This window comes from Mycteria americana, chromosome 13, assembly GCF_035582795.1.
Source record: "Mycteria americana isolate JAX WOST 10 ecotype Jacksonville Zoo and Gardens chromosome 13, USCA_MyAme_1.0, whole genome shotgun sequence".
NCBI classification, from domain to species: Eukaryota; Metazoa; Chordata; class Aves; order Ciconiiformes; family Ciconiidae; genus Mycteria; species Mycteria americana.
In genome coordinates this window covers 12,646,426-12,660,784 of record NC_134377.1, presented here as the reverse complement: position 1 = coordinate 12,660,784, position 14,359 = coordinate 12,646,426, and the positions used below count along the sequence as shown (strand labels likewise).

The window sequence follows — 14,359 nt, the reverse complement described above, 5'->3', positions numbered from 1 at the left end:
ACAGTAACTTAAACAATATATAAATATTTTAACACCTCCAGACCTTTTTCCACTGGAACCTTTAATATAAAATCCATCTTTTGTGAAAATGGCAATACATTATTACGACCTGCCCTGTCCACTTCTCTGAAAGATTAGAAGCCACGTTCTGCATTTCATCTTCAGCTGGAGCAGGAACTCATAAACCGTCCCTGCTGTTTGAGAAGACTTTGAATAAACTATTTGCAGCTGATGTACTTTTCCAACACAGATCTCTTTTGTTATGAAGCCTGTCTCTGATGAACAATAGAAAAATATTGTTGACAGGGGTGTACTTTTCCATCAACTCAAAAATATCATTTTGCAGAATATTTTCACAGCTCAGCAGAAGGTGGAACGAAAGACAATATTATGACTACATAAGAAAGAAAAAAATAATTCATTATAATTAGCTTATAGTAGTTTTCTTGTTGGTTTTGGCTTGCTTAAATGAGGTTCTTTACTAGTTAGAGCCCCAATCTGACTTAGAAAGCCTTCAGGCAAAACTCATGTTAATCAAAGATTAACCTGGGTAAAACATTCAGAATTTGGCCAAAACACTTTAGAACGATGCTTATATTCACAAGGCATCAACAAGAACCACCGGTAACCTTAACATTATTATTTTTAAGTGTTCCCAGGTGAACGGTCAGTCGGGTGCTTTGGGATGCATCACGCCAACTTAGATGCAAGGAAGGACTTGTCAGGTCCTGGCAAACATCAGCCCTATCGTTTATCGAGCGACTTGAGGCACACGGACACTGATGACTTCCAGAAGGACCAAAACACCAGTAACCACCGCACTGGAGCGTCCACCGTGCCACAACTGTCACGCCCCGGGAGCAGGCGGGGTACGGCGTTCACGCGGGCGCTTCACACAACCGCAGCGTAATTGAGCTCGCGCCGGTGTGCTGTACCAGTTGATTCATGGGGAGGCTTTGATGTGCAAATTAATCATTATAACTTTTAATTGAGCTAAAGTAAGCATCATATGCTGCTAATTACACAATGCAGGGGGAAAAAAAATATTGCAAATGAATTTAACCGCTTAATCTAATCAGGACGGCAAGTTGTGTTTTAATTACAAATTGTTGTGTAGCAGCAAAGCATCTGCTGCAATTCAGCGACTCCGGTCCCAAAGCAAAGCCCCGCTGCGTCTCACTCACGTGCTCAGCGTCCAGCTCCGCACGCCACAGCCCCAGCTCCCCCCAAATGCCGGGTTAAGCCCGTGGCAGGGACCCAGGTGGCCATGGCCTTGGCTGGGGACAGTGGGTTCATCCCTTCAGGGACAGTGGGAACATGCCCCCTGCACCTGGCTTACAGAAACGCCTACCCTGAACACCTCTCCCTGGCGACTTCTTGCAATGAGGGCTCCTTCACGACACTTTCGAACTTGCCACGTTCAAACCCCACCCTCGGTAACCCCTCTTTTAATCTGAGTGACGGTTTCAACACGCGGAGGCAGAAATCTTTACAATCTTCCTCCAACTCAATGCCTGTCAATTCACATAAGCAAGAATCAAGCAGCGCCTTCGGAGCCTGTTTCCTCTACGCCCTTACAGTTAAGTGGAAAGGAAAAATAGGAAAAGCATGAAACAATAGAATGAGATTACAAAAAAACCCCACCACTCCCAGACTTTGTCATCTGAGGTAGTGCCTGGAGCAAGATTTTACAACCAAATTAAAATCCCTGAATATTGTGGGTTTTAATAGAGACACTGATATAGCCAAGCAGCTATAGCATGGCAATGCACCTACATAACGCATCACCTTGAGACTGTATTACCGGGAGATACGTGACGTGACAATGTTCGCTGTCCCACTGTACCTGCGGCGAAGAAAAACATCCACTTGCCGATAACTCTGCTGGTAATTAACCAGGGAGTTTCAGGGAGGAAAGAATACTCCTGAAATGTTATGGCAGATACATGGTATCTAAAAGGCAAAGGCAATCTATTTTTTCTTGTATTATTTTTTAATTTGATACAGCTTCTATTTGTCAAAAGGAGAAAAAAAAAGCCCCACAGACTCTGAGCACGTTAATGTGCTTTAGATTTTGCCAGTTATCCACATTAAAGCAAAAACCTGCAGTATTTTTGGTTTTTTTAAACACCAGGGGGCTGATTACTGCGAAATGATCTTAGGTTTCTCCCATTAAGTGGACAGATGGATTGCTACTTTCGCAACTTCTTTTTTGCAGCGTTGAATTCAGTTGCTGGCGGGAGTCTCCATTCCAGCGCTCCCCAGCATCGTTTCTCTCCTGCAACTCGCCATCTCGCTTCCCAGGCCGAGGCCGGGGTACGGAAGAGGCTCTCTGCACGGCGCAGGGATGCGCGCGCACCCGCCGAGCCGAAGGGTGCACCCGACCACGTCAGCACCACGTGAGCCCCGCGCCTCTCTCGTGCCCGCGCTGGCGGAGAGGGAACGGCACAGGCACACCAGAGCCCCACACCCGGATCTTCCTGCCAGGGGAGATGGTGGCGATGCCACGGAGAGAAACGCCGCCAGCGCTAGCCAGACTAAAAATGAGATCTCTCCAGCATCCCAGTAAACAAGCTGGAATTTAAAGGGTTCTGCAAGGTGACAGGGAAAGCATTGCTAGACAAAACCAGTCTCCTTAACTATTTTTTAAAAGAGAAATTTTACAAAGTGAAAACTGAAACGCTTGCTGCCAAACTTCATCCCCGCTACCCTGACGAACTCAGTGAGCCCATTCGCAGTGGCAAGCAACTCACGAACGGTCAGGAACGTTTTGGGTCTCCGGCCAGCAGCCGTTGCATTCGCAACCTATCATTCTCACAGGCAAAACACAGCTGGTCAGGAGAAGAACTTGGAAGAAACTCCTTGGCATGCAGGGAAGGGAACTGCTCTCTCAGTAGGTGCTTTTTAGGAACCGGTCCTCTGAGCGGACACTTCCCGCTGTGCCCGCTGTTGGGCATCGTCCCACTGCAGCCCAGGGACTGCAGTCCCTTTAAGACGAGGATGAGAGACAGAAGGAAGAAACATTCAGTTTGATCTGAGGATGTAAAAAACCCATGAAAAGCAAACTCCCAGCCCCAGGAATGACTAAGCACAGAGCCAGGCAAAGCAGGCACTGGGCTGGCAGAGGCAGCCGCACAGCACACGTTCCCAGATCCCGGCTGGCTCTGAAGGTATGCTGTACAGAAAAGCCATTTCTGGGGGAAAAAAAAAAAACAAACCCAAACCTAAAAATAAGGACCCAATTCTTTAGCAAGCCGCACGAACTGCCTATGAGTGCTGTTCGTAAGCGTCCCCATCCGTCCGTATCTCCAGCTGATGCACAGATAGCAATATATGGGTCAATAATCATTTATCTAAAGATATGTGTCAACCCATCTCTCGTCCACTCTCAGACAAACCTTTTACAATAGCCACTTACTTTAACCCTGAATTATCTGCCTCTGCTCATCTTCAGGGAGAAGCAGCACAGCAGAGAAAGAAGCAGGCAATTCCCTGTGATCTGAAAGCTCACTTTCTAAATCAAATCAATTTTTCTAACGTAATTTGCCTCATCTAAATCACTGACCCATGCATTTTCTCACAATCCTTTGACAAGAGCTGCACCAATTGAAGCAAAGCTAAAACACTTCAACCAGACCAATTCATAGAAGTCTTTAGAGGAATTCTTTAATCGCTGTAATTAATTCTTTAAGTACCACAGTGGGATGCTCTGAATTCAAACCCAGTCCAAGGAGTAATGATTATACTAATGGGAGAAGCTGTGCAGTAAATAAATGCAAGTGCCCTGCTGAAAGAGATCGTTTTCAATAGGAGACTGCCATTCAGGGAGATAACTGTGTTTTGGAGATAATAAGTCAGATGATGAAGTCCCACAGACTGGAGTCTGACACGGCAGTTCCCAGACCCCACACGCCCAGCCAGGCTGAGCATTTTGATGGATACCCATTAGAGCTGGGGCTGCCCCTGCCCTCAGCCCTTCGCTCACGATGGCCACGGTCCCACCGTGGTCACTGCCTCCGACACGGGTCCACGTGGCCAGCCGAAACGGCAGCCACGCGGAGTCGATTCAGCCCGGCCGGCTGCAGACCCGCTCCCCACCTAACCTTCAGCCAGAGCTGAGCATCGGCCACGCATCAGGAGCAGCCGGGAGAGCTGCAATTTATCAGCAGCTTTTTAAGCGCATTAGACCACAGGCACACGGGAGGGCTGAGGACTTTTCAGCCACGATCAAAGTAAACCGCTCGTGTCGGATGGGGCTTGCTGCCGGGGCGTGCACAGCCTTGCAGGGACTCTGCGCCTTGCAGGCAAGGGCCTTGCATGGGGCATTGAGCCAGGGGACACGGGGAGCCTGGCTGCCGATAGACGCTTGGACTTGGCCGTGAAAGGCACCGCTGGCCACGGGGTGGCTAGCGGGGACTGCCGTGCAGCAAGCAAGAAGGCATGGGAACAGAGACTCTAGGGGAGTTTGGGAAACCATCTAAAAGTTTGCTGGTTGGTGTAAGAACCAAAGCAATGACTTCTTTTTGACTTTCCCTTTTTGTTAATTGGTTAAATGCAATACAGCCTTGTAATGCAATATGCTCAGAGAAGGGGAGGAAGATATTTTAACTCTGAGCAGGATGCTTTGATAAGAAACAGCTGAAGCTGCACCCAGGAGCTGATGCTCATCAAAGCCCCACATCCACCAGGGCTTACAGCAGACATCAGTACTCTCATTATGACCCTAACGGTGTTGCAAATATGGAAGGGTTTGTGGTGAAATAAGGTGCGTGACATGGACGTTTGGGTTTTAAAAGGGGACATCTGAAGAACAGCTCCTCAGTGCAGTCCCTGAAAAGATGTCCCCAGTCCCCATGGGCTGCCCAGGTCCATTGCACCAGGGAGGCGATGGGTGGGCACCACAGGCTGGGCTCTGCTCTGTAGGACAGTCTTTGATTTTAGCAATAAAGAACATTAACTCCATCTCTTCATTTCTGCTTAAGACTTCCCATAACAGTTTTAACGGAGCTGGTGCAAATCAAACTTGGCAAAAGAAACAAGTGTTAATTCAGCCCTGTCCTTCACCCCCTGAACTGATGGTGCTCAGCCCTGCAATGCCAACGCTGGGGCAGCCCGAGAGAGCCCTGACACCCATCCACACGCCCCAGCAGCACCCAGGATGGGGGCTGGAGATGCCGAGCAGCTCAGCTGCCAGAACAAGCCAGGGCTGAGCCATGGAGGAGGAGATGGTGCCCGAGCAGTGCTTAGTGCACCGTGGCCAATGGACTGGCCACGCCACCTCGGCAGCCTCCCATCCAAGGGGAGCCTCACTCCTCAAAGAGCAGCAGCAAAAAAAACCCACCAGCTGTCTTCAAAAAATAACCCCAGAGCCCAGCTCCACCCAACACCTCTGCTCTCCCTGCCAGCAGGGCTTTAGGCATGGGACTGCTGCCCTGGGGCCCCTCTTGGGGACGATGGGAGAGCACGGACCATGTCTTCGATGGTGCCCGCTCTCTTCTCTAAAGGCCTTTGAGATCTACAGATGGAAGAACGCTGAATGATTAATATCTGAAAAGAAAAAAAATGCCTCAACTGCAATAAAAGTCATGCTATCGTCTGTTTTTCTCTTGCTCGTTTCTCTTTTTTAATAGAGTTGAGCCTTTTTTGCACCAATACTCATGCTAATAACTTTCAGTGGGCTACTCCTAAGCCAAAGACAGGAAATGAGTAACGGAGCTGCATTTAAAAAAAAAAAGAGGAGGAAACCTTTGTATATTAATTCTCGTAGCTGTCAGAGATGAGGATTTAATAATGTTAGTAACTAAGCTACTCCATTATTTCCAAACACCTTGGAGGAGAATGTCTTAGTGGGAGATGAATTAGATAGTGCGACTGTAACTGCCTTCTGAGTATCTTCAGAGCATAATCTATGGCTCATCACCACATGCATTTCAAGCCCTTGCCCTTTATTCTCCAAATAACCTCCAACTGTAAATGTATTTACATGCCGGGCTCAGCTCCTTCTTTCGGAGCATTTCCCACTCGCTGTTTAACCATTTGTCCCCGTTTTGCAGATTTGCCCGGGTTCGGTTTTGGACGGGTGATAAGGACGGAAAGTTGTGGATTCAGGTCATCCAATAAATGACGGAATGAAGCAGAGAAGAAAAAACGTAGGCGGAATACGGGAGAGGTCTAATAGGCTGTGAAACGCTCTGCCAAAGGAAGCAGCAGAAGTCCTGCTGCCTGCATCACTGAAAACCAGCCACGCTCAGGAACAGACTGTACCGAACAACCATCGGAGATGGGAAAGGCGGCTTATTCGCCAACTTCTCCAGCTCTAATTCCCGTGATTTGGGGATGGCTGAGGCATGCTGGCCTTCGAGCTTGCCCTGACAGAGCTCTGCTGCTTCCAGAGAGCTTCTACCATCCTCTCTAGATGCCTCTGTTGCAACATTTTAAAAGCCTGTTTCATTGTGCAGGTCTGCGTTGCGTCCTTTTTGTGCTCAGTGAAGACAATCAGACTTTCTGTGTTTATCGGTCCCTCTACCCCCGGCTCTCAAAGTGCCTTTCAAAACCACCCATTTCAGACTGCCATAGCCCCACAGAGTCAGGGACAGAGGCACCGAGGGCTGATGGCTGTTGTCTCTCGCCACACCGGGCGCTCACACTGGCCAGGGACTTGCCCCACGCACACATCCAGACCAGCTCCTTCCAAAACTCATCCCGGACTTGCTCCTTTTTCAACCAAAAATCTGGGTACCAAAGACAGTCACCAGCTACCGACTATCTGCTGAGTTTCTAATTACTGCTCGTTGCGTAGAAACCTGTTCCATCTGCTCAAGGGTGCCCTTTTAGGGTGCATGGACTCTTGTCTTTTTTTGGTGCGAGTTTCATCTTTTTTTTGAGCTGCAGCATAAACGTTTGTTTCAAGAGCTGCAGCATCCATTAAACAGCCCTTCTTCCCCATCGTGGCAAAGGTCTTATTGCTAAGCAAAAGCTGTGGCTAATTGACAACAGCTCCTAAACTAACATACAAAATAGTTGTGTCTGTCACTCATGCAAACAGCTGGCTTCAGCAGCCCACCTGCTAAATAATGTAAAATGGTTCATTTTTCTGAGTCAGGGAAGATCCTTTATGAAAGGAATGAAAGTCTCCAGTGCTACAGAGCCATGCCCTGATCATTCCTGCATCTTAAAAATCTAACATTGCTCATAAAATTCATAAGTAACATAAACCCTGTTCCTTGCACTACTCTCCCAATCAGAAAAACAGAATTTAAATCACCTGCTGGCAGGTTTATTACAGGACCCACAAGCAGATAAGGTCCTGTGCACCAGCCCTTTGCACTTAACAGAAAATAAATCTCTGCTTTGCCATCTGTTTTTGAGATGTTCCCATACAAGCAAAACAAAAAAACCTCAAAGATATCTGCACCTCTAATTTAATCTTCTGAAGGATTTCTTGGGTAATGAGGATGACATTCCCCCGTCTCTAGCAGAAGTGCTCTTCCTTCCCAGGCCAACTCCCCCCGGAGCTCCCTCGGCAGGGGATCAAACGCTCCCAACGTTGCGTATTTAGGGCACGTGTTACCCCCGTGCAGATAAACGGGCTCAGGATAGGGACAGCTGCTTGGCCAGAGGCACCATCTCCCACACCACCCATGGGCTGGTCCCAGTGGCAACACCGTCTTTGGAGCCTCCCGAGCCCCTTGGCTTGGCCAGAATAAGGATTTTGGTCCCTGCTTCTCCATTTAGCCCCAGTTTGAGTTGCATCAGCGGGGGTCTTCCAGCATTCTTTCCATCGAGGGCAGCTTTGTGGCACTATCACTGATGTCAAGCTAGAGCTCTCCAACACGGGTGGTTTTACACCATCCTCTCCCCATAACCGTACCTCTGGTCCCTGCACAGTCTTTCGCCCGAGGGCGGCACGATGCCCCGGGACAGGAGGACATGGCCATGCAACAGCAGAGCCCCGAGCAACCTCTCCCCAAAATGTAGCATCTTTGTCACTAGAAGCCCGTCCTTCTGCCGTTGCAGGTCTCCTCCTCCACCATGGGGGAAGCGATGGGGCAGAGCGGCTCTCGAGGAGGGCCAGTTGGCACAGGCACGGTGAGATGAGCAGAGCTGGTTTACACGCAGTTTCCAATTAGTCTACTCAGCAGACGGCAGCCTTGTGGAAACCCCTCTGCTCCTGGCTATCCCTCACCCCCTCAGGGCACCCCTTTGCTTCACCCCTGACTACCACCATCACCAAAAAAAAAAAATCAGAAAAAACAGAGTTAAAATCAAATGCTACACTTCATTTTTCTCTCCTTGCCTGAAGTTGCGAGGGACAAGATAGGACATAATCGCCACTTTTAAAATCATCTCCTATGACAGGCAAATTGATCAAGTAGGGAGGCTGGGCTGCTTTTGAACTTGAACAAACTGATTTTCCATGAAAGATGGTGTTTACATTGCCTCTCAATAGCCTGCTGAAATATGCACACCTCATCACCAAAATTTGGGAAGAAAGACCGTTTCGGGGAAAAAAAAAAAAAAAGAAAAAGGAAAAAGGAAAAAAGAAAGCGCGCTCGAATCTGGAGCACATCATAAATTCATGAAGCTTTCTGAATGCTGTCAGAAACAAACATGTTTATGTAAACAAAGAAAAGCTGAAAGTGTGCTGCAAGAGAATTTTTGGATAGCATGGAAGAAACGTTAATATTTACATTGCACCTGAGACTGAAGTCCATCATGCAAGGTACTGCGCAAATAGTGAAGTCCTTCCACGTTGAATTTGCGCACCGCAGACGCTCCAGGCAGCACTTGCATTACTTCCCATTGCAGCACTCTGTGTCACAAGGGGGAATGGAAATACCCAGGGAAAGCCAGACACCGAGCGATCCCCGTCCAGCCCTGTAAGTTATCTCAGAGGACCTCTTTGCTCGTAATTTCTGCCTGCCCATCCTCACGTGGGAACGGCTTCCTCTGAAATGCCAGCTGGGAAACTCCCAACAGCATGAAATCGAAGCATCTTCCACGACATCTAGAGCACCACATGGTAACTCACACTCCCCAGCCTCCCTGGCACTTAATGCGAGAGGATTTGACAGCTGTAGTTGGGAAAGCTTCTCTGGTACCACCACATGCAAGCACATCGGCTGAGCCACTGACGGGGTAAGGGCTAACGCTATGCCAACAGATCAAGTCACCGCTTGTCATTAACAAACATTAGTTATATTTAGGCAGGGGGAGAAGGGGGAATCAAGTTCAGCGAATTTAATTCGTTGAGCTGGCAGTATTTATTTCAGTGGGATGGCCTCTCATTCAGCAGGATGTTTATTAAGGCCAGATTTTTAGTTTCACTTGCTTCCTGCAGGACGTAGGAGATTGCCACCTCCCCTTTGCTCCCCGGTCGCACCTCCAAGACAGGACAGGTCTGCAGCGACCTGCACGGCGAGACACATTGCTCGGTGAAGCCACCTGTCCATCACGGCAAAACTCATGCTTCCTATCAGCCTCAGCTGCTGAGGTTGGGAAGAGCAGCACCGTGAGCTGTCACAACCCAGTGCTATGAGTAACGATACCCTTTGCTTCCTCCGCCTTTCAGCAAAGGGACCCTCCTGGGACAGCAGCCACCACGGGTCTCCTGAGCAGCCTGGCTTCAAAGCACATTTCTGAGGAGCTATGGAGAAGGGCAGAAGGACCCCGACTCATTATGGGGTCACCAGAGTGGAAATCTCCACCCCACAGCCACAAATGGCAAAACGTTACGTAGCCTAAAATGCTGCATAGCCCAAATCCCTGCCATGCTCCATGGTGCACAGACTCCTCTCTCCAGGATCTTTGAAACAAGGGAGTCCTTGCCCAGAGATCCTGTGCACACCAGACATCTGCCTAGGCTCAAAGAGCGACCAAATCCATGATGGCAAACCCGTAACAGCCATTAAATAAATGGATGCCATCTCTGGCTCAGAAATGCGTCCCTGATCCAAAAATCCTGCCTGAGACACAAACCGTGTCCTGCTCTCGGCGACCCTCTGCTCTGACCTCCTACAGCTGCTCCTGGGTTCATACCTTCCTCGCCACGCTAAGCTGCTTTAAACACGGAGATAATAGGGCTCAGAGTGAGAGTCTTGGAGCGCCTATCATTCCCAGTAATAAAATACAGCAAATTAATTGCACTTTATTGATTTTTTTTTTTTAATGTAACTATTTTGGCATTCAAACCTCAAGAGACTCTATCGATCAGCCAAAGAGTCAGGTGTCAGTGAATGGAGCTTGGCGACCAAGCCTGACAAATTGAAGAAAATAATCAAAACCCGAAAACAGTGAGTGATGTGGACTTTCCCATTTCAAATATACAAAGGAGGCTACAGCATCAGTGACGGGATATTTTTGAAGTGAAAAATGCTGCACAGGGCAAGTCACACAGTTGCCTCCTGCATTCCCAGAGAGCCCAATGCCAATCACAGCGGCGATGCATAAATCCAGAGCAGCTTCACTGACTTCAGAGGAGCTGCTCTAGATTTATGCTGATGGGAAGTAAAATCAGAATATCTGAAATATATTGCTCTAATGGATGCTGGAGCAAGAGGCAGTATAATAATTTCAGACTTGTCCCCCCACCACACTATCCCCCAAATCACATCAGTTTGGACGGTCATTGCATAAAACGTTGAAATCTGCACTAATGTGGGGAAAATAACCTACATTTCAACAGTTTGTATGATCATATTCTGCAAATCTATTGTACAGTAGATAATACAGGTCTTTCATTTTTGTTCCTGAAGAGCCTCTGCATAAAAAGTGCCTCCATATTACGTAGAGTGATACAGGGACACATAATAAAATAAGCATAATGTCTCTCCACCCACACCTCCCTGGAGCCAGAGTCTAAAAGCAATTTGCAGGTCCTTCCTTGAGCACGGATCATGACAGCCCAAGTGCATTTTACAGAGGCTGAAGTAGTCGGTTTGTCAATAAGCTTTGCACGCCCCGTCCCTGCGCTGCCGTACCCCCCGCCGTCAGCAGCCGGTCCCGCGTTCCCACGCCTGCTCCGGGGTGCACGGCGCTGCCCGCGTGCAGGGCAGGGGAGCGAGCCGGTGAGATAGCATCAGGCAGAAAAACAAAATATTCAGGTAATTCATCCAGGTCATTCACAGGATACCTATTCATACAACCTCGGAGACAGCTCCGCCACCGCCAGCAAAGGAAGGCGGCCAAAAACCCTGCCTAGGTGCCAGCAACGAACAGGGGCCTGCTGCCAGCAAGAGACATCCTCGAGCTCGGCGTGAGCGGCCTTCAGCTGCCAAACACACACGCACACCCTCTGCTCGCAGCCGCACGCACGCCAGCAACCGGGCCGCCAGAGACCCGGGGACAGGAGAGTGATCTCTTAATTGGACCTTCACAAAGCCATTTAGGGGACCTGCCTGACAGGCAAACAAACACCACCTGCTTTGAAGATGCTGGAGGAACTCAGCTCGGTGCACCTCCGGTCCCCAAAACACAGCCTGCCCAGAGCCGGCCCTGGCAAGGGGGAAGGGAGCGAAGGCATATAAATAGAGAAAAATGGCAAGTGCCCAACACGACCGTCTGTGTGATCTGGGAGCTTTGCAGAGATGGCAGCACCGCAGCATGGCTACTGCAGGTGTCTCTCCCGTCTGCAACAACCCAAACCAAGGTGTGGTTCGTTAACCCCTGTAATCCAGAGGAGAACGGAGCACAGCAAGCCGCAGCAAGGTCAGGACAGCCCCGGAGGGAGGCGTTCCTGGGCACTGCCGCCACTCGCCTCTTTCGGAATAGGTTTCCCCAGATCCCAAACCCCCTCTCCACACGCAGACGTTGCTGTGGTCCACGGCAGGGGCAGCGCTCCGCTGCGAAAGCAAAGGGATGCTACAGCCTAGAGAGGAGGAAGAGGCGCAGGCTGGGGACGGAGTCGTTATTCACAGCTTGAGCTGAAAGCGCACTGCGAGTTTCTAACGTGCACATTGTGCAGGGAGGCATTCAGAGAGCAGGGGAGAGGGATGGGTACGACGGTAGGTTTGCAGCCACAAACTGTTTCAAAGTGGGTTTCCATATGTTTAAGCTCTCAGAGCGCTGGAAGAATTACACCCACAGCCCAATCTCACCATGGTAGCTACCCACACAGGAGGAGACGGGAGGGGGGAATATGAGAGGAAAGATTATCATTAACGTGTCAAAGCAATAAAAAAAAAACACCAGAAAACCTGCTCCTTTGCTGCTCTTAACGCTCAAATAGAAGGAGAGCTTCACCGAGTACAGGGCATCGTGCTGGCAACAGAAAGCCATCGCTCAGCCGCGGCAGCGCTGACCCACAGGCAGCTCACGCTCTGTGTCCCGTGCTCAGTGCCCCGCTCCCCACAACCTGCACCCCACTTTCTGTGCCCCGCACCCCAAACCTCGCACCCCACTCCCCATGTCCTGCTCAACAGGATTTCCAAGTGCCCCCATGGCTGCACACAGCCCAGGAGAAGGAAGGAGCTGGCGGGCAGGGGCAAGCAATGCTTTTTAGGGTCAGCAGAGCAAGGACCCCCCTCTGTCCATCATGTGTGTGTGTCCCCGAGACTGATGCCTCCTTCCTCGCAAATTATGCCTGCTGTCCCTGTAGGGACCTTTCCTGAAACCCTTCCCTACCACAATGCATTCCCTCTGCCCTCCCCAGGAACGGCAGCCACTGCTTTTATCCCTCCTACGGATCGCTCCTTTTTTCACCTAAAATCCTTGCATTTTGGCATATTCCTAAAGCCCCGGTGAAGTTTCCCCAGCAGCCCAGGCTCCGCGCTACGGTCAAACGCGAGCGCCGTCCCGAGCAGCAGTAAAGCCAGACGAATCGCTGAGCAACTTCAGCACCGATGCACCTTAATTAATTTGCTTTTAACAACCCCTGTTTATTAAGAACAACATCTGCCGGGGAGCTCACACGAGCAAGCGGAGGAAAACGTGCCAGGAGAGAAGTCCTGCAGACGACTTTCCCAGGGGCAGCGCTTCGGTTTGCCAGCCTGGGGGTGAGCCTTTCCCCGGCGAACACCCGCAGCTGGGACCCAAAAGGCCGCTCCCGACTTCAGCTGGGGAGGGGGAAGAAAAATAAAAGACAAAAGAGCGCGATGCTCCAAGCCGCGCTCCCTCCAGCCGCCGGCGCGCAGCCGGCCACGATCAGCAAATGCCCCCGAGCTCACCTAAGGGCCTGATCCTGCTCCCCGCCAGCCCATGGAAACCCACTCTGCTTAAAAGAAAGCGCAGGAAAGGCGGCACAAGCATTATTTTACCGAAGAGATTTAACTCCTGTACATCTTCCCCCCCGCACCCGAGGATAGCCAGAGGCGGCGAGGAGCGGCGGGTCGGGAGCCCCGTGGGAAGCCCCGAGCCCCGCCACCCTTCCCCGACCCCCAGCGCTCCGGGAAACCCAAACTTTTCCTTTTTCCCCCCAAGCGGGCAGCGACCCGCTGGCAGCGGCCGAAGCCGCGGGGCAGCCCCCGCGCAGGGGGCCGGGAGCCCGCGACACGCGTGGGGAGGGGTGGGGACACGGGGAGGCGACTGTGGACGCAGCGGGGGGGCTGCCACGGTGGAGATGGATGGGGACAACTTTGTGCGCCCAAGAGAGGGGGGAGTGTGGGGGGGGGTGCGTGTGTGCGTGTCCCATCCGCGGGCGCGCAGGGCAGCGCGGAGCGCCCGGGGGGGCCCCGCCGCCCTCTGCGGCCACGTCGGCGGGAGGGCTGGGAAGGGGGAAACAGCTATAAAAGTAAAAACGGGGGAAAAAATAAAATCGATAAAAAGAGTTAAAAAAAAAACAAACCCCACGGGGTCGGGGTCGCGGTGGCGGAACTGGGGGTTACCTCGGCACAGGAGCAGCAGCGGCGCCAGGAGCAGCGCGGGGCCCCGGGAGAGCATCCTCTTTGTTCCATGCCCAGAAGTAGTCATGGTGCTGATTTATTTGGAGAGGGGCGGCTGAACGGGGCGGGGGGGCTGGGGGTGTCGCGGCGGAGCCGCTAACCACTCCCCCCGCGCCTGCCCGCTCCCCTCCGCTCCGCTGCGCGGCTCCGTCCGCCCGTCCGCCCGCCCGCCCGCCCGTCCGGCGGCGGGGCCGGCCGCCCCGCGGAGGGGGGGTCCCCGCTCCCCGCCGGCCCCGCGCTCACGGCCGCCCCCGCCGCATCGCCGCCCCGGGGGGCAGCCGGCGCCGCCCCCGCCCGCCGCGGCGGCAGCAGCAGCAGCAGCGCTCCCCGGGGCAGCCGGGCGCTGTGCCGGGGGCTGCGGCGGCGCGGACGGACGGACGGACGAACGAGCCGGAGCTGGGCTGGGCCGGGCCGGGCCGGGCCGGGCCGGGCCGGGCGGGGGCGGCGCCGCCGGGCTCACCTGCGGGGGGAACGGGGCGGGG

At 51.9% G+C, this 14,359-nt stretch overlaps 1 protein-coding gene across 2 annotated transcripts in view; it reads right to left on the bottom strand.

The window, feature by feature from the left end:
• TMEM132B (transmembrane protein 132B) overlaps positions 1 to 14,090 on the bottom strand; it is a 259,222-nt gene extending 245,132 nt beyond the window's left edge. Inside the window, exon 1 of one of the 2 annotated variants that reach the window (XM_075516385.1) lies at positions 13,821 to 14,090. In XM_075516385.1, coding sequence (XP_075372500.1) covers positions 13,821 to 13,905 — 85 coding nt within the window. In that variant the 5' untranslated portion in view covers positions 13,906 to 14,090. The remainder of the gene's footprint in view (positions 1 to 13,820) is intronic. The other variant, XM_075516386.1, reaches the window with a different exon arrangement.
• Between the last annotated feature and the right edge of the window lie 269 nt (positions 14,091 to 14,359).